At 45.2% G+C, this 24839-nt stretch overlaps 3 protein-coding genes across 3 annotated transcripts; all 3 read right to left on the bottom strand.

The window, feature by feature from the left end:
- Positions 1 to 554: 554 nt before the first annotated feature.
- On the bottom strand, positions 555 to 2922 carry LOC138368553 (golgin subfamily A member 6-like protein 7). Its single transcript, XM_069331076.1, has 3 exons — positions 2836 to 2922; positions 1573 to 1827; positions 555 to 755 (listed from the first exon to the last, which is right to left on the bottom strand). The coding sequence occupies exons 1-3, from the start codon at positions 2920 to 2922 to the stop codon at positions 555 to 557; spliced, it is 543 nt and encodes a 180-aa protein (XP_069187177.1).
- Positions 2923 to 6291: 3369 nt separating this feature from the next.
- Positions 6292 to 6648, bottom strand: LOC138368554 (microtubule-associated protein 1A-like). The gene has a single exon (XM_069331077.1). The coding sequence runs from the start codon at positions 6646 to 6648 to the stop codon at positions 6292 to 6294; it is 357 nt and encodes a 118-aa protein (XP_069187178.1).
- A 736-nt stretch (positions 6649 to 7384) lies between these two features.
- Positions 7385 to 15479, bottom strand: LOC138368555 (trichohyalin-like). The gene is made up of 3 exons (XM_069331078.1): positions 15267 to 15479; positions 8470 to 8952; positions 7385 to 7762 (listed from the first exon to the last, which is right to left on the bottom strand). Exons 1-3 carry the CDS (start codon positions 15477 to 15479, stop codon positions 7385 to 7387), a joined length of 1074 nt encoding a protein of 357 aa, XP_069187179.1.
- Positions 15480 to 24839: the final 9360 nt, after the last annotated feature.

Below are 24839 nucleotides of genomic sequence, written 5' to 3' on the forward strand. Positions count from 1 at the left end.
CTCCTTGTCCTCATATCTGACCTCCTTTTCCTCATATCCCAGCTTCTTGTCCTCATATCCCAGCTCCTTTTCGTCATATCCCAGCTCCTTTTCCTCATATCCCAGCTCCTTGTCCTCATATCCCAGCACCATGTCCTCATATCCCAGCTCCTTGTCCTCATATCCCAACACCATGTCCTCATATCCCTGCTCCTCCTAATATTCCAGCTCCTTGTCCTCATATCCCAGTACCATATCCTCATATCCCAACTTTTTGTCCTCATATTCCAGCTCCTTGTCCTCATATCTAAGCTCCTTGACCTCATACCCCTAGCACCTTGTCCTCATGTCCCAACTCCTTGTCCTCATATCCCAGCACCTTGTCCTCACGTCGCAACTGTTTGTCCTCATATCCCAGCTCCTTGTCCTCATATCCCAGCCCCTTGTCCTCATATCCCAGCACCTTGTCCTCATATCCCAGCTCCTTGTCCTCATATCCCAGCTCCTTGTCCTCATATCCCAGCTCCTTGTCCTCATATCCCAGCTCCTTGTCCTTATATCCCAGTTCATTGTCCTCATCCCAGCTCCTTGTCCTCATTTCTTAGCTTCTTGTCCTCATATCCCATCTCCTTGGCCTCATACCCTAGCACCTTATTCTCATATCCCAGCACTCTGTCCCCACATCCCAGCTCCTTGTCCTCATATTCCATCTCCGTGTCTCCATATCCCAGCTCCTTGTTCTCATATCCCAGCTTCTTTTCCTCATATCCCAGATCCTTGTCCTCATATCCCAGCTCCTTTTCGTCATATCCCAGCTCTTTGTCCTCATATTCCAGCACCATGTCCTCATATCCCAGCTCCTTTTCCTCTTATCCCAGCTCCTTGTTCTAATATCCCAGCCCCCTTTTCCTCATATCCTAGCACCTTGTCCTCATATCCCAGCTCTTTGTCCTCATATCCCAACTCCTTGTCCTCATATCCCAGCTCCTCGTCCTAATATCCCAGCACCATGTCCGCCTATCCCAGTATCTTGTTCACATATCCAAACTCCTTGTCCTCATATCTCAGCTCCTTGTCCTCATACCCCAGCTCTTTGTCCTCATTTCCCAGCTCCCTGTCCTCATATCCCAGCACCATCTTCTCATATCTCAGCTCCATGTCCTCATATCCCAGCTCCTTGTCCTCATATCCCAGCACCTTGTTATCATATCCCAGCACCTTGTCTTCATATCCCAGCTCTTTGTCCTCATTTCCCAGCTCCTTGTCCTCATATCCCAGATCCTTGTCCTCATATCCCAGCTCCTTGTACTCATATCCAAGCTCCTTGTCCTCATACCCCAGCCCCTTGTCCTCATAGCCTAGCTCAATGTCTTTATATCTTTGCTTCTTGTCTTCATATCCCAGCTCCTTGTACTCATATCCAAGCTCCTTGTCCTCATACCCCAGCACCTTGTCCTCATAGCCTAGCTCAATGTCTTTATATCTTTGCTTCTTGTCTTCATATCCCAGCTTCTTGTCCTTATATCCCAGAACCATTTCGTCATATCCCAGCTCCTTGTTCTCATATCCAATCTCCTTGTCCTCATATCTCACCTCCTTGTCCTCATATCCCAGCTCCTTGTCCTCATGTCCCAGCTCCTTTTCGTCATATTCCAGCTCTTTTTCCTCATATCCCAGTACCTTGTCCTCATATCCCAGCTCCTTGTTCTCATATCTCACCTCCTTGTCCTCATATCCCAGCACCTTGTCCTCATATCCTAGCACCTTGTACTCATATATCAGCTCTTTGTCCTTATATCCCAGCTCCTTGTCCTCATATCCCAGCTCCTTGGCCTCAAACCCTAGCACCTTGCCATCATATCCCAGCACTTTCTCCTCATGTCACAAATCCTTGTCCTCATATCCCAGCTCCTTTTCCTTATATCCCAGCACCATGTCCTCAAATCCCAGCTCCTTGTCCTCTTATCCCAACACCATATCCTCATATCCCAGCTCCTTCTCCTCATATCCCAGCTCCTTGTCCTCATATCCCAGTACCATATCCTCATATCCCAACTTTTTGTCCTCATATTCCAGCTCCTTGTCCTCATATCTCAGCTCCTTGACCTCATACCCCTAGCACCTTGTCCTCATGTCCCAGCTCCTTCTCCTCATACCCCTAGCACCTTGTCCTCATGTCCCAACTCCTTGTCCTCATATCTCAGCTCCTTGACCTCATACCCCTAGCACCTTGTCCTCATATCCCAGCTCCTTGTCCTTATACCCCAGCTCCTATTCCTCATATCTCTGCACCTTGTGCTCATATCCCAGCCCCTTGTCCTCATATCCCAGCTCTTTGTCCTCATATCCCAGCTCCTTGTCCTCATATCCCAGCCCCTTGTCCTCATATCCCAACACCTTGTCCTCATATCCCAGCTCATTGTCCTCATATCCCAGCTCCTTGTCCTCATATCCCAGCTCCTTGTCCTCATATCCCAGCTCCTTGTCCTTATATCCCAGTTCTTTGTCCTCTCCCCAGCTCCTTGTCCTCATTTCTTAGCTTCTTGTCCTCATATCCCAGCTCCTTGGCCTCATACCCTAGCACCTTATTCTCATATCCTAGCACTCTGTCCCCACATCCCAGCTTCTTGTCCTCATATCCCAACTCCGTGCCTTCATATCTCAGCTCCTTGTTCTCATATCCCAGCTTCTTTTCCTCATATCCCAGATCCTTGTCCGCATATCCCAGCTCCTTTTCGTCATATCCCAGCTCTTTTCCTCATATCCCAGCACCATGTCTTCATATCCCAGCTCCTTGTCCTCTTGTCCCAGCTACTTGTTCTCATATCCCAGCCCCCTTTCCTTATATCCTAGCACCTTGTCCTCATATCCCAGCTCTTTGTCCTCATATCCCAACTCCTTGTCCTCAAATCCCAGCTCCTCGTCCTCATATCCCAGCACCATGTCCGCATATCCCAGTATCTTGTTCACATATCCAAACTCCTTGTCCTCATATCTCAGCTACTTGTCCTCATATCCCAGCTCATTGTCCTCATTTCCTAGCTCCTTGTCCTCATATCCCAGAACCATCTTTCTCATATCTCAGCTCCATGTCCTTATATCCCAGCTCCTTGTCCTTATATCCCAGCACCTTGTTATCATATCCCAGCACCTTGTCCTCATATCCCAGCTCTTTGTCCCTATTTCCCAGCTCCTTGTCCTCATATCCCAGATCCTTGTCCTCATATCCCAGCTCGTTGTACTCATATCCAAGATCCTTGTCCTCATACCCCAGTTCCTTGTCCTCATAGCCTAGCTCAATATCCTTATATCTTTGCTTCTTGTCATCATATCCCAGCTCCTTGTCTTCATATCCCAGCTTCTTGTCCTCATATCCCAGAACCATTTCGTCATATCCCAGCTCCTTGTTCTTATATCCAATCTCCTTGTCCTCATATCTCTCCTCCTTGTCCTCATATCCCAGCTCCTTGTCCTCATATCCCAGCTTTTTTTCGTCATATCCCAGCTCCTTTTCCTCATATCCCAGCACCTTGTCCTCATATCCTTGCACCTTGTTCTCATATCCCAGCTCTTTGTCCTCATATCCCTGCTCCTTTTCCTAATATCCCAGCTCATTGTCCCGATATCACAGCTCCTTTGCCTCATAACCTAGAACCTTGTCCTCATATCCCAACACTTTGTCCCCACATCCCAGCTCCTTGTCCTCATATCCCAACTCCTTATCTTCATTTCCCAGCTTCTTGTCCTCATATCCCTGCTCCTTGTCCCCATATCCCAGCTCCTTCTCCTCATATACCAGCTCCCGGTTTTCATACCCCAGCTCCTTGTCCTCATATCCCAGCTCCTTGTCCTCATATCCTAGCTCCTTGTCCTCATATCCCAGCTCTTTGTTCTCATATCCCAGCTCCTTGTCTTCATATCCCAGCTTCTTGTCCTCATATCCCAGAACCATTTCGTCATATCCCAGCTCCTTGTTCTTATATCCAATCTCCTTGTCCTCATATCTCTCCTCCTTGTCCTCATATCCCAGCTCCTTGTCCTCATATCCCAGCTTTTTTTCGTCATATCCCAGCTCCTTTTCCTCATATCCCAGCACCTTGTCCTCATATCCTTGCACCTTGTTCTCATATCCCAGCTCTTTGTCCTCATATCCCTGCTCCTTTTCCTAATATCCCAGCTCATTGTCCCGATATCACAGCTCCTTTGCCTCATAACCTAGAACCTTGTCCTCATATCCCAACACTTTGTCCCCACATCCCAGCTCCTTGTCCTCATATCCCAACTCCTTATCTTCATTTCCCAGCTTCTTGTCCTCATATCCCTGCTCCTTGTCCCCATATCCCAGCTCCTTCTCCTCATATACCAGCTCCCGGTTTTCATACCCCAGCTCCTTGTCCTCATATCCCAGCTCCTTGTCCTCATATCCTAGCTCCTTGTCCTCATATCCCAGCTCTTTGTTCTCATATCCCAGCTCCTTTTCCTTATATCCCTACTGCTTGTTCTCATATCCCAGCTCCTTGTCCTCATATCCCAGCACCTTGTCCTCGTATCCTTGCACCTTGTCGTTATATCGTAGCTTTTTGTCATTATATCGCAGCTCCTTGCCCTCATTACCCAACTTCTTGTCCTTATATCCCAGCTCCTTTGTATCATACCCTAGCACCTTGTTCTCATATCCCAGCACTTTGTCCTCACATCTCAGCTGCTTGTCCTCATATCCAAGCTCCTTGTCTTCATATCCCAGCTCCTTGTCCTCATATCCCAGCTCCTTTTCCTCATATCCCAGATCCTTGTCCTCATATCCCAGCTCCTTGTACTCATATCCAAGCTCCTTGTACTCATACCCCAGCTCCTTGTCCTCATAGCCTAGCTCAATGTCCTTATATCTCTGCTCCTTGTCATCATATCCCAGCTCCTTGTCTTCATATCCCAGCTCCTTGTCCTCATATCCCAGCACCATGTCGTCATATCCCAGCTCCTTGTTCTCATATCCAATCTCCTTGTCCTTATATCTCACCTCCTTGTTCTCATATCCCTGCTCCTTGTCCTCATATCCCAGCTCCTTTTTGTCATATCCCAGCTCCTTTTCCTCATATCCCAGCTCCTTGTTCTCATATCTCACCTCCTTGTCTTCATATCCCAGCACCTTGTCCTCATATCCTAGCACCCTGTCCTCATATCACACCTCTTTGTTATTATACCCCAGCTCCTTGTCCTCATATCCCAGCTCCTCTTCCTCATATCCCAACTACTTGTCCTCATATTCCAGTTCCTTGTCCGCATTTCCCAGCTTCTTGTTCTCATATCCAAGCTCCTTGTCCTCATATCCCAGCACCTTGTCCTCATATCCCAGCTCCTTGTCCTTATATCCCAGTTCTTTGTCCTCATCCCAGCTCCTTGTCCTCATTTCTTAGCTTCTTGTCCTCATATCCCAGCTCCATGGCCTCATACCCTAGCACCTTATTCTCATATCCCAGCACTCTGTCCCCACATCCCAGCTCCATGTCCTCATATTCCAACTCCTTGTCTTCATATCCTAGCTCCTTGCCCTCATATCCCAGCTCATTTTCCTCATATCCCAGATCCTTGTCCTCATATCCCAGCTCTTTGTACTCATATCCAAGCTCCTTGTCCTCATACCCCAGCTCCTTGTCCTCATAGCTTAGCTCAATGTCCTTATATATCTGCTCCTTGTCATCATATCCCAGCTCCTTGTCTTCATATCCCAGCTCCTTGTCCTTATATCCCATCACCATGTCGTCATATCCCAGCTGCTTGTTCTCATATCCAATCTCCTTGTCCTAATATCTCACCTCCATGTCCTCATATCCCAGCACCATATCCTCATATCCCAGCTGCTTCTCCTCATATCCCAGTTCCTTGTGCTCATATCCCAGCACCTTGTCCTCATATCCTAGCACCTTGTCCTCATATCCCAGCTCCTTGACATCAAATCCCAGCTCCTTGTCCTCATATCCCAGCACCTTGTCCTCATATCCTAGCACCTTATCCACATATCCCAGCTCTTTGTCCTCATATCCCAGCTCCTTGTCCTCATATCCAAGCTCCTTGGCCTCATACCCTACCACCTTGTCCTCAAAACATCTGCACTTTGTCCCCGCATCCCAGCTCCTTGTCCTCATGTCCCAACTTCTTGTCCTCATATTCCATCTCCTTTTCATCATATCCCAGCTCCCTGTCTTCATATTCCACCTCCTTGTTCTCATATCCCAGCTCCTTGTCCTTATACCTCAGCTCTTTGTCTTCATGTCCCAGCTCCTTGTCCTCATATCCCAGCACTTTGTCCTCATATCATAGCACCTTGTCCTCATATCCCAGCTCTTTGTCCTTATATCCCAGCTCCTTGACATCATATCCCAGATCCCTGTCTTCATATTCCACCTCCTTGTTCTCATATCCCAGCTGCTTGTCCTTATACCTCAGCTCTTTGTCTTCATGTCCCAGCTCCTTGGCCTCATACCCTAGCACCTTGTCCTCAAAATCCTGCACTTTGTCCCCGCATCCCAGCACTTTGTCCTCATATCCCAGCACGTTGTCCTCATATCCCAGTTCTTTGTCCTCATTTCCCAGCTCCTTGTCCTCATTTCCCAACTCCTTGGCCTCATACCCAAGAACCTTGTCCTCATATCCCAGCACTTTTCCCCACATCCCTGCTCAATGTCCTTATGTCCTAACTCCTTGTCCTCATAATCCAGCTCCTTGTCCTCATATCCCAGCACCATGTCATTATATTCCAGCTGCTTGTCCTCATATCCCAGCTCCTTGTCCTCATATCCCCGCACTTTGTCATCATATCTTAGCACCTTGTCCTCATATCCCAGTTCTTTGTCCTCATATCCCAGCTCCTTGTACCCATATCCCCGCTCCTTGGCCTCATACCCTAGCTCCTTGTCATCAAAACCTAGCACCTTGTCCCCGCATCCCAGCTCCTTGTCCTCATGTCCTTACTCCCTGTCCTCATAACCCAGTTCCTTGTCATCATATCCCAGCTCCTTGTCCTCATATCCCAGCTCCTTGTTCTCATATCCCAGCTCCTTAATCTTATACCCCAGCTCCTCCTCATGACCCAGCTCCTTGTCCTCATATCCCAGCACCTCGTCCTCATATCCTAGCCCCTTGTCCTCATATTCCAGCTCTTTGTCCTCATATCCCAGCTTTTCCTCATATCCCAGATCCTTGTCCTCATATCCAAGCTCCTTGTCCTCATATCCATGCTCCTCGTCCCCATATCCCAGCTTCTTATTCTCATATCCCAGCTCCTTGTCCTCATATCCCAGCTCATTTTCCTCATATTCCAGCTCCTTGTCTTCATATCCCAGCTCCTTGTCCTCATATCTCTGCTCCATGTACTCAAATCCCAGTTCCTTGTCCTCATATCCCAGCACTATGTCCTCATATCCCAGCTGCTTGTCCTCATTTCTGAGCTCCTTGTCCTCATTTCCCAACTCCTTGGCCTCATACCCAAGAACCTTGTCCTCATATCCAAGCACTTTTCCCCACATCCCTGCTCAATGTCCTTATGTCCTAACTCCTTGTCCTCATAATCCAGCTCCTTGTCCTCATATCCCAGCACCATGTCATTATATTCCAGCTGCTTGTCCTCATATCCCAGCTCCTTGTCCTCATATCCCAGCACTTTGTCATCATATCTTAGCACCTTGTCCTCATATCCCAGTTCTTTGTCCACATATCCCAGCTCCTTGTACTCATATCCCCGCTCCTTGGCCTCATACCCTAGCTCCTTGTCATCAAAACCTAGCACCTTGTCCCCGCATCCCAGCTCCTTGTCCTCATGTCCTTACTCCCTGTCCTCATAACCCAGCTCCTTGTCATCATATCCTAGCTCCTTGTCCTCATATCCCAGCTCCTTGTTCTCATATCCCAGCTCCTTAATCTTATACCCCAGCTCCTCCTCATGACCCAGCTCCTTGTCCTCATATCCCAGCACCTCGTCCTCATATCCTAGCACCTTGTCCTCATATCCCAGCTTTTCCTCATATCCCAGCTCCTTGTCATCATATCACAGCTCCTTGTCCTCATATCCCAGCTCTTTGTCCTCATATCCCAGCTCCTTTTCCTAACATCCCAACTCCTTCTCTTCATATCCCAGCTCCATGTCCTCACATCCAAGCTCCTTGTCCTCATATCCCAGCTCCTTGTCCCCATATCCCAGCTTCTTTTTCTCATATCCCAGCTCTTTGTTCTCGTACCCCAGCTACTTGTCCTCATATCCCAGCTCCTCTTCCTCATATCCCAGATCCTTGTCCTCATATCCCAGCTCCTTGTCCTCATATCCTAGCTCCTTGTTCTCATATCCCAGCTCCTTGTCCTTATACCCCAATTCCTTGTCCCCATATCCCAGCTCCTTGTCCTCATATCACACCCCTTGTCCTCATATCCTAGCTCTTTGTTGTCATATCCCAACTCCTTGTACTCATATCCCAGCCCCTTGTCCTCATATCCCAGCACCATGTCCGTATTTCCAAGCTTCTTGTTCTCATATCCAAGCTCCTTGTTCTTATATCCAAGCCCTTTGTCCTCATATCTCAGCTCCTTGTCTTTATATCCCAGCTCTTTGTCCTCATTTCCCAGCTCCTTGTCATCATATTCCTGCTTCTTGGTCTCATACCCTGTCACCTTGTCCTCATATCCTAGCACTTTGTCCACATATCTCAGCTCCATGTCCTCATATCCCAGCTTCTTCTCCTCATATCCCAGCACCATGTCCTCATATCTAAGCTCCATGTCCTCATATCCCAGCTCCTTTTCCTCATATTCAAGCACCATGTCCTCATGTCCCAACTCCTTGTCCCTATATCCCAGCTCCTTGTCCTCATATCTAAGCTCCATGTCCTCATATCCCAGCTCCTTGTCCTCATATCCCAGCACCATGTCCTCATATCCCAGCTGCTTGTACTCATATGCCAGCACCTTGTCCTCATATCCTAGCACCTTGTTCACATATCCCAGCTCTTTGTCCTTATATCCCAGCTCCTTGTCCCCGCATCCCTGCTCCTTGTCTTCATATCCCAGCACCTTGTCTTCATATCCTTGCACCTTGTTCTCATATCCCAGCTCTTTGTCCTCATATCCCTACTCCTTTTCCTAATATCCCTGCTCATTGTCCCGACATCACAGCTCCTTTGCCTCATAACCTAGAACCTTGACTTCATATCCCAGCACTTTGTCCCCACATCCCAGCTCCTTGTCCTCATATCACAACTCCTTATCTTCATTTCCCAGCTTCTTGTCCTCATATCCCTGCTCCTTGTCCCCATATCCCAGCTCCTTTTCCTCATATACCACCTCCCGGTTTTCATAACCCAGCTCCTTGTCCTCATATCCCAGCTCCTTGTCCTCATATCCCAGCTCCTTGTCCTCATATCCCAGCTCCTTGTCCTCATATCCCAGCTCTTTGTTCTCATATCCCAGCTCCTTTTCCTTATATCCCTACTGCTTGTTCTCATATCCCAGCTCCTTGTCCTCATATCCCAGCACATTGTCCTCGTATCCTTGCACCTTGTCGTTATATCCTAGCTTTTTGTCATTATATCCCAGCTCCTTGTCTTCATATCCCAGCTCCTTGTCCTCATATCCCAGCTCCTTTTCCTCATATCCCAGATCCTTGTCCTCATATCCCAGCTCCTTGTACTCATATCCAAGCTCCTTGTCCTCATACCCCAGCTCCTTGTCCTCATAGCCTAGCTCAATGTCCTTATATCTCTGCTCCTTGTCATCATATCCCAGCTCCTTGTCTTCATATCCCAGCTCCTCGTCCTCATATCCCAGCACCATGTCGTCATATCCCAGCTCCTTGTTCTCATATCCAATCTCCTTGTCCTTATATCTCACCTCCTTGTTCTCATATCCCAGCTCCTTGTCCTCATATCCCAGCTCCTTTTTCTCATATCCCAGCTCCTTTTCCTCATATCCCAGCTCCTTGTTCTCACATCTCACCTCCTTGTCTTCATATCCCAACACCTTGTCCTCATATCCTAGCTCCTTGTCCTCATATCACAGCTCTTTGTCCTTATACCCCAGCTCCTTGTCCTCATATCCCAGCTCCTCTTCCTCATATCCCAACTCCTTGTCCTCATATCCCAGTTCCTTGTTCGCATTTCCCAGCTTCTTGTTCTCATATCCAAGCTCCTTGTCCTCATATCTCAGCTCCTTGTCCTTATATCCCAGCTCTTTGTCCTCATTTCCCAGCTCCTTGTCATCATATCCCAGCACTTTGTCCACATATATCAGCTCCATGTTCTCATATCACAGCTCCTTCTCCTCATATCCCAGCACCATGTCCTCATGTCTCAAATCCTTGTCCCAATATCCCAGCTCCTTGTCCTCATATCTCAGCTCCATGTCCTCATATCCCAGATCCTTGTCCTCATATCTCAGCACCATGTCCTCATATCCTAGCTGCTTGTACTCATATCCCAACTCCTCGTCCTCATATCCCAGCACCTTGTCCTCATATCCTAGCTCCTTGTCTTCATATCCAAGCTCCTTGTCCTCATACCCCAGCTCCTTGTCCTCATAGCCTTGCTCAATGTCGTTATATCTTTGCTCCTTGCCATCGAATCCCAGCTCCTTGTCTTTATATCCCAGCTTCTTGTCCTCATATCCCAGAACCATTTCGTCATATCAAAGCTCCTTGTTCTCATATCCAATCTCCTTGTCCTCATATCTGACCTCCTTTTCCTCATATCCCAGCTTCTTGTCCTCATATCCCAGCTCCTTTTCGTCATATCCCAGCTCCTTTTCCTCATATCCCAGCTCCTTGTCCTCATATCCCAGCACCATGTCCTCATATCCCCGCTCCTTGTCCTCATATCCCAACACCATGTCCTCATATCCCTGCTCCTCCTAATATTCCAGCTCCTTGTCCTCATATCCCAGTACCATATCCTCATATCCCAACTTTTTGTCCTCATATTCCAGCTCCTTGTCCTCATATCTAAGCTCCTTGACCTCATACCCCTAGCACCTTGTCCTCATGTCCCAACTCCTTGTCCTCATATCCCAGCACCTTGTCCTCACGTCGCAACTGTTTGTCCTCATATCCCAGCTCCTTGTCCTCATATCCCAGCCCCTTGTCCTCATATCCCAGCACCTTGTCCTCATATCCCAGCTCCTTGTCCTCATATCCCAGCTCCTTGTCCTCATATCTCAGCTCCTTGTCCTCATATCCCAGCTCCTTGTCCTCATATCCCAGCTCCTTGTCCTTATATCCCAGTTCATTGTCCTCATCCCAGCTCCTTGTCCTCATTTCTTAGCTTCTTGTCCTCATATCCCATCTCCTTGGCCTCATACCCTAGCACCTTATTCTCATATCCCAGCACTCTCTCCCTACATCCCAGCTCCTTGTCCTCATATTCCATCTCCGTGTCTCCATATCCCAGCTCCTTGTTCTCATATCCCAGCTTCTTTTCCTCATATCCCAGATCCTTGTCCTCATATCCCAGCTCCTTTTCGTCATATCCCAGCTCTTTGTCCTCATATTCCAGCACCATGTCCTCATATCCCAGCTCCTTTTCCTCTTATCCCAGCTCCTTGTTCTAATATCCCAGCCCCCTTTTCCTCATATCCTAGCACCTTGTCCTCATATCCCAGCTCTTTGTCCTCATATCCCAACTCCTTGTCCTCATATCCCAGCTCCTTGTCCTAATATCCCAGCACCATGTCCGCCTATCCCAGTATCTTGTTCACATATCCAAACTCCTTGTCCTCATATCTCAGCTCCTTGTCCTCATACCCCAGCTCTTTGTCCTCATTTCCCAGCTCCCTGTCCTCATATCCCAGCACCATCTTCTCATATCTCAGCTCCATGTCCTCATATCCCAGCTCCTTGTCCTCATATCCCAGCACCTTGTTATCATATCCCAGCACCTTGTCTTCATATCCCAGCTCTTTGTCCTCATTTCCCAGCTCCTTGTCCTCATATCCCAGATCCTTGTCCACATATCCCAGCTCCTTGTACTCATATCCAAGCTCCTTGTCCTCATACCCCAGCACCTTGTCCTCATAGCCTAGCTCAATGTCTTTATATCTTTGCTTCTTGTCTTCATATCCCAGCTTCTTGTCCTTATATCCCAGAACCATTTCGTCATATCCCAGCTCCTTGTTCTCATATCCAATCTCCTTGTCCTCATATCTCACCTCCTTGTCCTCATATCCCAGCTCCTTGTCCTCATGTCCCAGCTCCTTTTCGTCATATCCCAGCTCTTTTTCCTCATATCCCAGTACCTTGTCCTCATATCCCAGCTCCTTGTTCTCATATCTCACCTCCTTGTCCTCATATCCCAGCACCTTGTCCTCATATCCTAGCACCTTGTCCTCTATAACAGCTCTTTGTCCTTATATCCCAGCTCCTTGTCCTCATATCCCAGCTCCTTGGCCTCAAACCCTAGCACCTTGCCATCATATCCCAGCACTTTGTCCTCATGTCACAAATCCTTGTCCTCATATCCCAGCTCCTTTTCCTTATATCCCAGCACCATGTCCTCAAATCCCAGCTCCTTGTCCTCTTATCCCAACACCATATCCTCATATCCCAGCTCCTTCTCCTCATATCCCAGCTCCTTGTCCTCATATCCCAGTACCATATCCTCATATCCCAACTTTTTGTCCTCATATTCCAGCTCCTTGTCCTCATATCTCAGCTCCTTGACCTCATACCCCTAGCACCTTGTCCTCATGTCCCAGCTCCTTCTCCTCATACCCCTAGCACCTTGTCCTCATGTCCCAACTCCTTGTCCTCATATCTCAGCTCCTTGACCTCATACCCCTAGCACCTTGTCCTCATATCCCAGCTCCTTGTCCTTATACCCCAGCTCCTATTCCACATATCTCTGCACCTTGTGCTCATATCCCAGCCCCTTGTCCTCATATCCCAGCTCTTTGTCCTCATATCCCAGCTCCTTGTCCTCATATCCCAGCCCCTTGTCCTCATATCCCAACACCTTGTCCTCATATCCCAGCTCCTTGTCCTCATATCCCAGCTCCTTGTCCACATATCCCAGCTCCTTGTCCTTATATCCCAGTTCTTTGTCCTCTCCCCAGCTCCTTGTCCTCATTTCTTAGCTTCTTGTCCTCATATCCCAGCTCCTTGGCCTCATACCCTAGCACCTTATTCTCATATCCTAGCACTCTGTCCCCACATCCCAGCTTCTTGTCCTCATATCCCAACTCCGTGCCTTCATATCTCAGCTCCTTGTTCTCATATCCCAGCTTCTTTTCCTCATATCCCAGATCCTTGTCCTCATATCCCAGCTCCTTTTCGTCATATCCCAGCTCTTTTCCTCATATCCCAGCACCATGTCTTCATATCCCAGCTCCTTGTCCTCTTATCCCAGCTACTTGTTCTCATATCCCAGCCCCCTTTCCTTATATCCTAGCACCTTGTCCTCATATCCCAGCTCTTTGTCCTCATATCCCAACTCCTTGTCCTCAAATCCCAGCTCCTCGTCCTCATATCCCAGCACCATGTCCGCATATCCCAGTATCTTGTTCACATATCCAAACTCCTTGTCCTCATATCTCAGCTACTTGTCCTCATATCCCAGCTCTTTGTCCTCATTTCCTAGCTCCTTGTCCTCATATCCCAGCACCATCTTTCTCATATATCAGCTCCATGTCCTTATATCCCAGCTCCTTGTCCTTATATCCCAGCACCTTGTTATCATATCCCAGCACCTTGTCCTCATATCCCAGCTCTTTGTCCCTATTTCCCAGCTCCTTGTCCTCATATCCCAGATCCTTGTCCTCATATCCCAGCTCGTTGTACTCATATCCAAGATCCTTGTCCTCATACCCCAGCTCCTTGTCCTCATAGCCTAGCTCAATATCCTTATATCTTTGCTTCTTGTCATCATATCCCAGCTCCTTGTCTTCATATCCCAGCTTCTTGTCCTCATATCCCAGAACCATTTCGTCATATCCCAGCTCCTTGTTCTTATATCCAATCTCCTTGTCCTCATATCTCTCCTCCTTGTCCTCATATCCCAGCTCCTTGTCCTCATATCCTAGCTTTTTTTCGTCATATCCCAGCTCCTTTTCCTCATATCCCAGCACCTTGTCTTCATATCCTAGCTCCTTGTTCTCATATCTCACATCCTTGTCCTCATATCCCAGCACCTTGTCCTCATATCCTAGCACCTTGTCCTCATATCACAGCTCTTTGTCCTTATATCCCAGCTCCTTGTCCTCATATCCCAGCTCCTTGGCCTCAAACGCTAGCACCTTGCCATCATATCCCAGCACTTTTTCATCACATCCCAGCTCCTTGTCCTCATGTCACAAATCCTTGTCCTCATATCCCAGCTCCTTTTCCTTATATCCCAGCTCCTTGTCCTCATATCCCTACTCCTTGTCCTCTTATCCCAGCACCATGTCCTTATATCCCAGCTCCTTGTCATCATATCCCAACATCATGTCCTCATATCCCAGCTCCTTCTCCTCATATCCCAGCTCCTTGTCCTCATATCCCAGTACCATATCCTCATATCCTAACTTTTTGTCCTCATATTCCAGCTCCTTGTCCTCATATCTCAGCTCCTTGACCTCATACCCCTAGCACCTTGTCCTCATGTCCCAACTTCTTGTCCTCATATCCCAGCCCCTTGTACTCATATCCCAGTTTTTTGTCCTCATATCCCAGCTCCTTGTCCTCATATCCCAGCCCCTTGTCCTCATATCCCAGCACCTTGTCCTCATATCCCAGCCCCTTGTCCTCATATCCCAGCTCTTTGTCCTCATATCCCAGCTCCTTGTCCTCATATCCCAGCTCCTTGTCCTTATATCCCAGTTCTTTGTCCTCATCCCAGCTCCTTGTCCTCATTTCTTAGCTTCTTGTCCTCATGTCCCAGCTCCTTGACCTCATACCCTAGCACCTTATTCTCATATCCCAGCACTCTGTCCCCACATCCCAGCTCCTTGTCCTCATATCCCAACTCCGTGTCTTCATTTCCCAGCTCCTTGTTCTCATATCCCAGCTTTTCCTCATATCCTAGATCCTTGTCTTCATATCCCAGCTCTTTGTCCTCATATCCCAACTCCTTGTCCTCATATGCCAGCTCCTCGTCCTCATATCCCAGCACCATGTCCGCATATCCCAGTATCTTATTCACATATCCAAACTCCTTGTCCTCATTTCCCAGCTTCTTGTCCTCATATCCCAGCACCATCTTCTCATATCTCAGCTCCATCTCCTCATATCCCAGCTCCTTGTCCTCATATCCCAGCACCTTGTTATCATATCCCAGCACCTTGTCCTCATATCCCAGCTCTTTGTCCTCATTTCCCAGCTCCTTGTCCTCATATCCCAGCTCCTTGGCCACATACCCTAGCACCTTGTCCTCATATCCCAGAACTTTGTCCGCATATCTCAGCTCCATGTCCTCATATCCCAGCTCCTTGTCCTCATATCCCAGCACCATGTCCTCATATCTCAGTTCCATTTCCTCGTATCCTAGCACCATGTCCTCATATCTCAGCTCCTTGTCCTCATATCCCAGCTCCTTGTCCTCACATCCTAGCACCTTGTCCTCATATCCCAGCTCTTTGTCCTCATTTCCCAGCTCCTTGTCCTCATATCCCAGCTCCTTGGCCTCATACTTTAGCACTTTGTCCTCATATCCCAGCACTTTGTCCTCATATCTCAGCTCCATGTCCTCATATCCCAGCTCCTTGTTCTCATATCCCAGCTCCTTTTCGTCATAGCTCTGCTCCTTGTCCTCATATCCCATCACCATGTCCTCATATCCCAGCTCCTTGTCCCCATATCTCAGCTCCTTTTCCTCATATCCCAGCACCTTCTATCTATCTGTGTTAGACAGGATATCTATCTGTGTGAAATAGTTTAAATCCATTTATTTGATATTCAGCTAATAGTTCTCTATTTTCTACATTCATCCACGTTTTGGTAAGAGCGATAATATCTATTTTTTCTGTGCAGACAAGAGCATTTAATTCGTTTATTTAATTTCTTAGACTTCTACTGTTAGTGTAATATACCCTAAGTGTATTTTTATTTTGAGGCCCTTCTCTTTCCCTGATGATTTGGCCAATTCCTTTCTCCCCCAAACACATACTTTTATTATCTCCTTCCTCCAAATCATTTCCCATACCACTATCTACTAACATATCCCATATCCCATATCCTGCCCGAAACGCTTTGCGTAATAGTGGCTTAAGGCATTGTATGTACTAGCTCTATCTATAAAGCCAACAAACTTTGTAAAATCTCTTTATGCATGTACCTTACCTAAATAAAAATTATTATTATTATTATTATTATAACAGTTTAAACCCAAGCAAACACCTCTAACCACTGGTTCCAACGAGTTCGCAACAGCAACAGCCCCAGCCCTCGATAGATGCACCCCATCACGAGCATACATTTCATTTCGTCCATAGAAGTGTTCCCAGTTATCTATGAAAGATATTGCATAAGATTTGCAATATCTTTCCAGCCTGCAATTGACACCAAGTGCCCTCGACATCCATGATTTTGGGGTTATAGATAGGAGCTGCCTCATATGGGCCAATAGGCTTTCTTCAGTTACCATGCCCTTATGTTCTTATGTATTGGTCCATACGAGGCAGTTCTTATTGGTCTATACGAGGAAGCTCCTATTGGTCCATATGAGGCAGTTCCTATCGGTCCATACAAGGCCGCTGATATTACATAAGAACATAAGAACAAAGGCAACTGCAGAAGGCCTATTGGCCCATACGAGGCAGCTCCTATTTATAACCACCCAATCCCACTCATATACATGTCCAACCCGCGCTTGAAACAATCGAGGGACTCCACCTCCACCACGTTACGCGGCAATTGGTTCCACAAATCAACAACCCTGTTACTGAACCAGTATTTACCCAAGTTTTTCCTAAATCTAAACTTATCCAATTTATACACATTGTTTCGTGTTCTGTTGTGTGTTGATACTTTTAATACCCTATTAATATCCCCTTTGTTATGTCCATTCATCCACTTGTAAACCTCTATCATATCACCCCTAACTCTTCGCCTTTCCAGTGAATGCAACTTAAGCTTTGTTAATCTTTCTTCATATGAAAGATTTCTAATTTGGGGAATTAACTTAGTCATCCTACGCTGGACAGGTTCAAGTGAATTTATATCCATTCTATTCCAGTCAGGTGCAGTCACAGTGAGAGGTTGTGTTAGCTGGAGCTCCGATTCTAATAACATTATTATTGCAATAATGGAAGGATTATTGAAGGATTTGGTGAGTCTGGTTGGAGCTCTGAGGGCAGAGATGGATTCCCTGCGGGAGGAGGTACGACGGCTGAGACTTCGGGAGAAAACGAAGGAGGAGGCCAGTGTTGACGGGACCTCATTAAGAAGGACTGACGGGACCAGAATTAAGAAGTCCTCGTCTTGGTAAGTTGTGAAAGACAGGGGTCTTAAGAAGACTTTGGCAAAACCGACAACTAATAGCCTACACCTAAGGACTTTTAACGCATTTGACGTATTAGAGGACCAGTGCTGTGTTGAACCTGTTGTTCAACGAGGTGGCAAAGACAAAGTAACGAGGAGCATTGAAGCGCAGGTCCCTCAAACTGCTCGAAAGGAAAAGGGAAAATCGAAGCGAATTTTGGTTGTGGGTGATTCCCAGGTGAGGTATTTAGACAGAACGTTTTGTGCCAGAGATAGGGGGAACAGATTAAGGGTTTGCTATCCGGGAGCTGGAATTGGTGATATTGTTGGAAACATGAATGATATTATGACAGGAAATGGAAACAAACCCATTATTTGTATTAGTGCAGGGGGTAATGATGTTGGACGAGTTAGGAGTGAGGAACTAATACAGAGATTCAGGACAGCCATTGAATTAGTTAGGAGCAAGGGAGGAATCCCGATCATATGTGGCATTCTTCCAAGAAAGGGAGTGGGAAATGAATGGATGTCGAGGGCAATTAGTGTCAATTGCCGGCTGGAAAGATATTGCAAATCAAATGCAATATATTTCATAGACAACTGGGAACACTTCTATGGAAGAAATGAAATGTATGCTCGTGATGGGGTGCATCTATCGAGGGCTGGGGTTGTTGCTGTTGCGAACTCGTTGGAAGAAGTGGTTAGAGGTGTTTGTTTGGGTTTAAACTGTTAGTAGATAGAGGTATGGGAATTGATTTGGTGGAAGGAGATAATAAAAGTATGTGTTTGTGGGAGAAAGGAATTGCCAAAATGATCAGGGAAAGAGAAGGGCCTCAAAATAACAATTCACTTAGGGTATATTACACTAACAGTAGAAGTCTAAGAAATAAAATTAACGAAATAAATGCTCTTGTCTGCACAGAAAAAATAGATATTATTGCACTTACCGAAACGTGGATGAATGTAGAAAATAGAGAACTATTAGCTGAATATCAAATAAATGGATTTAAACTATTTCACACAGATAGATATATTAGACGAGGAGGAGGAGTAGCCATATATGTTAGGGACAATTTGAAATGTAGTCTCAAAGAGGGAATCAAAACTGAGCCACACACAGAAACTATTTGGATAGAATTATACGAAAAAGCAAATAATATTATAATAGGAGTTATATATAGGCCACCAAATTTAGACAGAATGGAAGCAAAGCATCTATGGGATGAAATATCTAGAGCATCTAGATCTAACAGTATTTATGTCATGGGTGACTTTAATTTTAGTGGAATAAACTAGGTGAACAAAACAGGGAATAGTGAAGCAGAAGATTTTCTAGAATTATTTGACGATTGCTTTCTTACGCAACACAATAAGGAACCAACATGGGAAAATAATATTTTAAATTTAGTGTTAACTAACAGGGAAACACAAATTAATGACATCGAAATAGGGAGTGAGCTAGGGAACAGTGATCACAAAGAAATCAGATTTAGCATAGAATGGAAGAGACCTGTAGGAGCAAATTCTGTTAAAGTGCCAGATTTTCGAAAAGCTGATTTTAATAGCCTAAGAAATTTTTTGGGTCAAATTGATTGGAAAGTTTTGGGTATGGGGTGGGGGCCGGTCTTGGAGTGAGACATGAACCCAGCGATAGGTGACGTAAATGGGGATTTCGATGTGGATTCAATATATAACTTATTTAAGAATATACTAAACGAAGCACAGGAACGTAGTATACCATACAAATTGAATAGATCGAATACTAATGACCCAAAGTGGATAACAAAGAATTTGAAGAACCTTATAGGTAAAAAGAGAGCTTGGTACAAAAGGATTAAAAATGGGGAGGTCACTTTAGAACAGGAATTCGTACAACTTGTTAGAAATGTTAAAAAAGAGACAAGGAAAGCAAAAAGAAACTATGAAGTTCGCATAGCAGGGCAAGAAAAGACAAATCCTAAAGGCGTTTTTCAGTTATATCGTACTAAGACTAGGGAAAGGATAGGTCCATTAAAAACTGAGACAGGTCAAATAACAGATAGTGATGAAGAGATGAGTAGTATTTTTAATAAATATTTTGTATCTGTATTTACTAAAGAGGAACTTAACAATATGCCTTCAGCCGAACAAGTCTATGTGGGTAGGGACGAGGACAGGTTGACGAGTTTAGCAGTTACCAGGGAGGATGTTCTTAAACAAATAGTAAAACTCAAACCAAACAAATCCCCAGGGCCGGATGAAGTGTTTGCCAGGGTGCTTAAAGAATGCAAAGAGGAGCTTTGTGACCCACTGTCAACTATATTTAATAAATCAATAGAGTCAGGCAGAGTGCCAGAGTTTTGGAAAGTTGCTAATGTGATACCAGTTTTTAAGAAAGGAGATAGATCACTTGCGTCAACTATCGACCAATTAGCCTAACTATTGTGGGAAAGTTACTCGAATCTATAATAGCAAAAAAATTTGTCTTCATCTTGAAAAACATAAATTAATAATTGAGTCGCAACATGGTTTTATAAATGGCCATTCATGTTTAACAAATTTGTTATCTTTTTATTCTATCATTGTTGAGGCAGTTGATAGTGGTAAGGATTGCGATGTTGTGTACCTTGACTTTAGCAAAGCTTTTGATACAGTGCCACATGAAAGACTGATTAAAAAGATAGAGTCTCATGGTATTGGGGGTGCTATATTAAGCTGGATTAGGGCATGGCTATACCAAAGGAAACAGAGACTTAGTATAAATGGAGTCAAGTCAGAGTGGGAAAATGTTGTAAGTGGGGTGCCTCAGGGCTCTGTCCTGGGACCTCTGTTGTTTGTAATATATATAAATGATTTAGATTCAGGTTTGAGTAGCAACATTTGCAAATTTGACGATGATACGAAAATCGGTAAGGAAATTAATTCGGAGGAGGACTCACTATCACTTCAAGTTGATCTAGATAGGGTTTTGAAATGGTCGAAGAATTGGCAGATGCAGTTTAATGCTGATAAACGTAAAGTTCTGAGGTTAGGTAATGATGATAGGGTTACAAGATACGAGCTAGATGGTGTTGAGATTGCGAAGTCGAATTGCGAAAGGGATCTGGGTGTTATGATTAGTAAGAATTTAAAACAAAAGGATCAATGCATAAATGTTTGTAATAAGGAAAATCGGACACTTGGATTTATTAATCGCAGCGTTAGTAACAAGACACCTGGTGTGGTTCTCAAGCTATATCTTGCTCTAGTTAGGCCCCATTCAGATTATGCAGTTCAGTTTTGATTGCCATATTATAGAATGGATATAAATTCACTTGAACGTGTCCAGCGTAGGATGACTAAGTTAATTCCCCAAATTTGAAATCTTTCATATGATGAAAGATTAACAAAGCTTAAGTTGCATTCACTGGAAATGCGAAGAGTCAGGGGTGACATGATAGAGGTTTACAAGTTGGTGAATGGAAATAACAAAAGGGATATTAATAGGGTATTAAAAGTATCAACGCAAGACAGAACACGAAACAATGGGTATTAATTGGATAAGTTTAGATTTAGAAAAGACTTGGGTAAATACTGGTTCAGTAACAGGGTTGTTGATTTGTGGAACCAATTACCGCGTAACATTGTGGAGGTGGGGTCCCTGGATTGTTTTAAGCGCGGGTTGGACATGTATATGAGTGGGATTGGGTGGTTATAGATAGGAGCTGCCTCGTATGGGCCAATTGGCCTTCTGCAGTTGACTTTGTTCTTATGTTCTTATGGACCAATAGCAGCTGCCTCGTATGGACCAATAGCAGCTGCCTCGTATGGACCAATAGCAGCTGCCTCGTATGGGCCAATAGCAGTTCCCTTGTATGAACTAATAGCAGCTGCTATTGGTCCAGACAAGGTAGCTGCTATTGGTTCATACGAGGCAGCTGCTATTGGTCCATACGAGGCAGCTGCTATTAGTTCATACAAGGGAACTGCTATTGGCCCATACGAGGCAGCTGCTATTGGTCCATACGAGGCAGCTGCTATTGGTCCATACGAGGCAGCTGCTATTGGTCCATAAGAACATAAGAACAAAGGCAACTGCAGAAGGCCAATTGACCCATACGAGGCAGCTCCTATTTATAACCACCCAATCCCACTCATATACATGTCCAACCTATGCTTGAAACAATCGAGGGACCCCACCTCCACAATGTTACGTGGCAATTGGTTCCACAAAACAACAACCCTGTTACTGAACCAGTATTTACCCAAGTCTTTCCTAAATCTAAACGTATCCAGTTTATACCCATTGTTTCGTGTTCTGTCTTGTGTTGATACTTTTAATACCCTATTAATATCCCATTTGTTATGTCCATTCACCCACTTGTAAACCTCTATCATGTCGCCCCTAACTCTTCGCCTTTCCAGTGAATGCAACTTAAGCTTTGTTATTCTTTCTTCATATGAAAGATTTCTAATTTGGGGAATTAACTTAGTCATCCTACGCTGGACAGGTTCAAGTGAATTTATATCCATTCTATAATATGGCGACCAAAACTGAACTGCATAATCTAAATGGGGCCTAACTAGAGCAAGATATAGCTTGAGAACCACACCAGGTGTCTTGTTACTAACGCTGGGATTAATAAATCCAGGAGTCCGATTTGCCTTATTACGAACATTTATGCATTGATCCTTTTGTTTTAAATTCTTACTAATCATAACTCCCAGATCCCTTTCGCAATCTGACTTCGCAATCTCAACACCATCTAGCTCGTATCTTGTAGCCCTATCATCATTACTTAACCTCAGAACTTTACATTTATCAGCATTAAACTGCATCTGCCAATCCTTCGACCATTTCAAAACCATATCTAGATCAACTTGAAGTGATAGTGAGTCCTCCTCCGAATTAATTTCCTTACCGATTTTCGTATCATCGGCAAATTTGCAAATGTTGCTACTCAAACCTGAATCTAAATCATTTATATATATTATAAACAACAGATGTCCCAGGACAGAGCCTTGAGGCACCCAACTTACAACATTTTCCCACTCTGACTTGACTCCATTTATACTAATTCTCTGTTTCCTTTTGTATAGCCATGCCCTAATCCAGCTTAATATAGCACCCCCAATACCATGAGACTCTTTTTAATCAGTCTTTCATGTGGCACTGTATCAAAAGCTTTGCTAAAGTCAAGGTACACAACATCACAATCCTTACCACTATCAACTGCCTCAACAATGATAGAATAAAAAGATCACCAATTTGTTAAACATGAACGGCCATTTATAAAACCATGTTGCGACTCAATTATTAATTTATGTTTTTCAAGATGAAGACGAATTTTATTTGCTATTATAGATTCGAGTAACTTCCCCACAATAGACGTTAGGCTAATTGATCGATAGTTAGACGCAAGTGATCTATCTCCTTTCTTAAAAACTGGTATCACATTAGCAACTTTCCAAAACCCTGGCACTCTGCCTGACTGTATTGATTTATTAAATATGGTTGACAGTGGGTCGCAAAGCTCTTCTTTGCATTCTTTAAGCACCCTGGCAAACACTTCATCCGGCCCTGGGGATTTGTTTGGTTTGAGTTTTACTATTTGTTTAAGAACATCCTCCCTGGTAACTGCTAAACTCGTCAACCTGTCCTCGTCCCCACCCACATAGACTTGTTCGGCTGAAGGCATATTGTTAAGTTCCTCTTTAGTAAATACAGATACAAAATATTTATTAAAAATACTACTCATCTCTTCATCACTATCTGTCCATACTAGGCAGTTCCTATTGGTCCATACGAGGCAGCTGGTATTGGTCCATACGAGGCAGCTGCTATTGGTCCATACGAGGCAGCTGCTATTGCTCCAGACCAGGCAGCTGCTATTGGTCCATACGAGGCAGTTCTTATTGGTCCATGTGAGGCAGCTGCTATTGGTCCATACGAGGCACCTGCTATTGGTCCATATGAGGCAGCTGCTATTGGTCCATACGAGGCAGCTGCTATTGGTCCATACGAGGCAGTTCTTATTGGTTCATGTGAGGCAGCTGCTGTTGGTCCATACGAGGCACCTGCTATTGGTCCATACGAGGGAGCTCCTATTAATCCATACGAGGGAGCTCCTATTGGTCCATACGAGGCAGCTGCTATTGGTCCGTTGGTATCATTATTGGTAACGGTATCATGAGTTGCACAAGGTGATGAGTAAAGGTCCTCTGAGTTGCTCAAGGTGATGAGTAAAGGTCCTCTGAGTTGCCCAAGGTGATGAGTAAAGGTCCTCTGAGTTTCTAAAGGTGATGAGTAAAGGTCCTATGAGTTTCTCATGGTGACGAGTAAAGGTCCTCCGAGTACTCAAGGTGATGAGTAAAGGTCCTCTGAGTACTCAAGGTGATGAGTAAAGGTCCTATGAGTTTCACAAGGTGATGAGTAAAAGTCCTCTGAGTTACTCAATGTGATGAGTAAAGGTCCTCTGAGTTACTCAAGGTGATGAGTAAAGGTCCTCTGAGTTGCTCAAGGTGTTGAGTAAAGGTCCTCTGAGTACTCAAGGTGATGAGTAAAGGTCCTATGAGTTTTTCAAGGTGACGAGTAAAGGTCCTCTGAGTTGCTCAAGGTGATGAGTAAAGGTCCTCTGAGTACTCAAGGTGATGAGTAAAGGCCCTATGAGTTTCTCAAGGCGAAGAGTAAAGGTCCTCTGAGTTGCTCAAGGTGATGAGTAAAGGTCCTCTGAGTTACTCAACGTGGTGAGTAAAAATCCTATGAGTTACCCAAGGCGATGAGTAAAGGTCTCCAGAGTTACCCAAGGTGATGAGTAAAGGTCCTCTGAATTACACAAGGTGATGAGTAAAGGTCTCCTGAGTTACCCAAGGTGATGAGTAAAGGACATATGAGTTACACATGGTGATGAGTAAAGATCCTCTGAGTTACTCAAGGTGATGAGTAAAGGTCTCCTGAGTTACACAAGGTGATGAGTAAAGGTCCTCTGAGTTACACAAGGTGATGAGTAAAGGTCCTCTGAGTTACTCAAGGTGATGAGTAAAGATCCTCTGAGTTACCCAAGGTTCTGAGTAAAGGTCCTCTGAGTTACTCAAGGTGATGAGTAAAGGTCCTCTGAGTTACCCAAGGTGATGAGTAAAGGACCTCTGAGCTACTCAAGGTGATGAGTAAAGGTCCTCTGAGTTACCCAAGGTGATGAGTAAAGGTCTCATAAGTTACCCAAGGTGCTGAGTAAAGGCCCTCTGAGTGTTATGATCTCAGCCTGCAGGAGAAACGAGTCTCCCTTCTTGAGAGTTATTCAGCAAGCCTGACCTGATTAGAAGGTCTAACAAATATTGAGGTGATAACCCATATGTAAAATGGCTGGTTGGATATGTAAAACAATTTAAGATTATGGGCAGTAAGTAAGGAAATAGATAAATGACTGGCTAGGAGATGTGGACATTTTGCTGGAGGCGTGAGGCTCGCTTCCGGAGG

This window comes from Procambarus clarkii, chromosome 25, assembly GCF_040958095.1.
Source record: "Procambarus clarkii isolate CNS0578487 chromosome 25, FALCON_Pclarkii_2.0, whole genome shotgun sequence".
In the NCBI taxonomy this organism is placed as follows: domain Eukaryota; kingdom Metazoa; phylum Arthropoda; class Malacostraca; order Decapoda; family Cambaridae; genus Procambarus; species Procambarus clarkii.

What these genes read in the sequence shown, in the direction of transcription:
- LOC138368553 (XM_069331076.1), bottom strand. Translation starts at nt 2,922, where the DNA reads ATGGTGCTGGGATATGAGGACGAGGAGCTGGGATTTGAGGACAAGGAG. An exon ending in AGCTGGGATATGAGGACAAG is followed by an intron (nt 1,828 to 2,835) that starts GTGCTAGGATAT and finishes TATGATGGCAAG; the next exon opens with GTGCTAGGGTTTGAGGCCAA. An exon ending in TGGGATATGAGGACAAGGAG is followed by an intron (nt 756 to 1,572) that starts GTGAGATATGAG and finishes TATGAGGACAAG; the next exon opens with GATCTGGGATATGAGGAAAA.
- LOC138368555 (XM_069331078.1), bottom strand. Translation starts at nt 15,479, where the DNA reads ATGGTGCTAGGATACGAGGAAATGGAACTGAGATATGAGGACATGGTG. An exon ending in AGCTGGGATATGAGGACAAG is followed by an intron (nt 8,953 to 15,266) that starts GTGCTGGGATAT and finishes TATGTGAACAAG; the next exon opens with GTGCTAGGATATGAGGACAA. An exon ending in AGCTTGGAAATACGGACATG is followed by an intron (nt 7,763 to 8,469) that starts GTGCTGGGATAT and finishes TGCGGGGACAAG; the next exon opens with GTGCTAGGTTTTGATGACAA.
- LOC138368554 (XM_069331077.1), bottom strand. Translation starts at nt 6,648, where the DNA reads ATGTGGGGAAAAGTGCTGGGATATGAGGACAAGGTTCTTGGGTATGAG.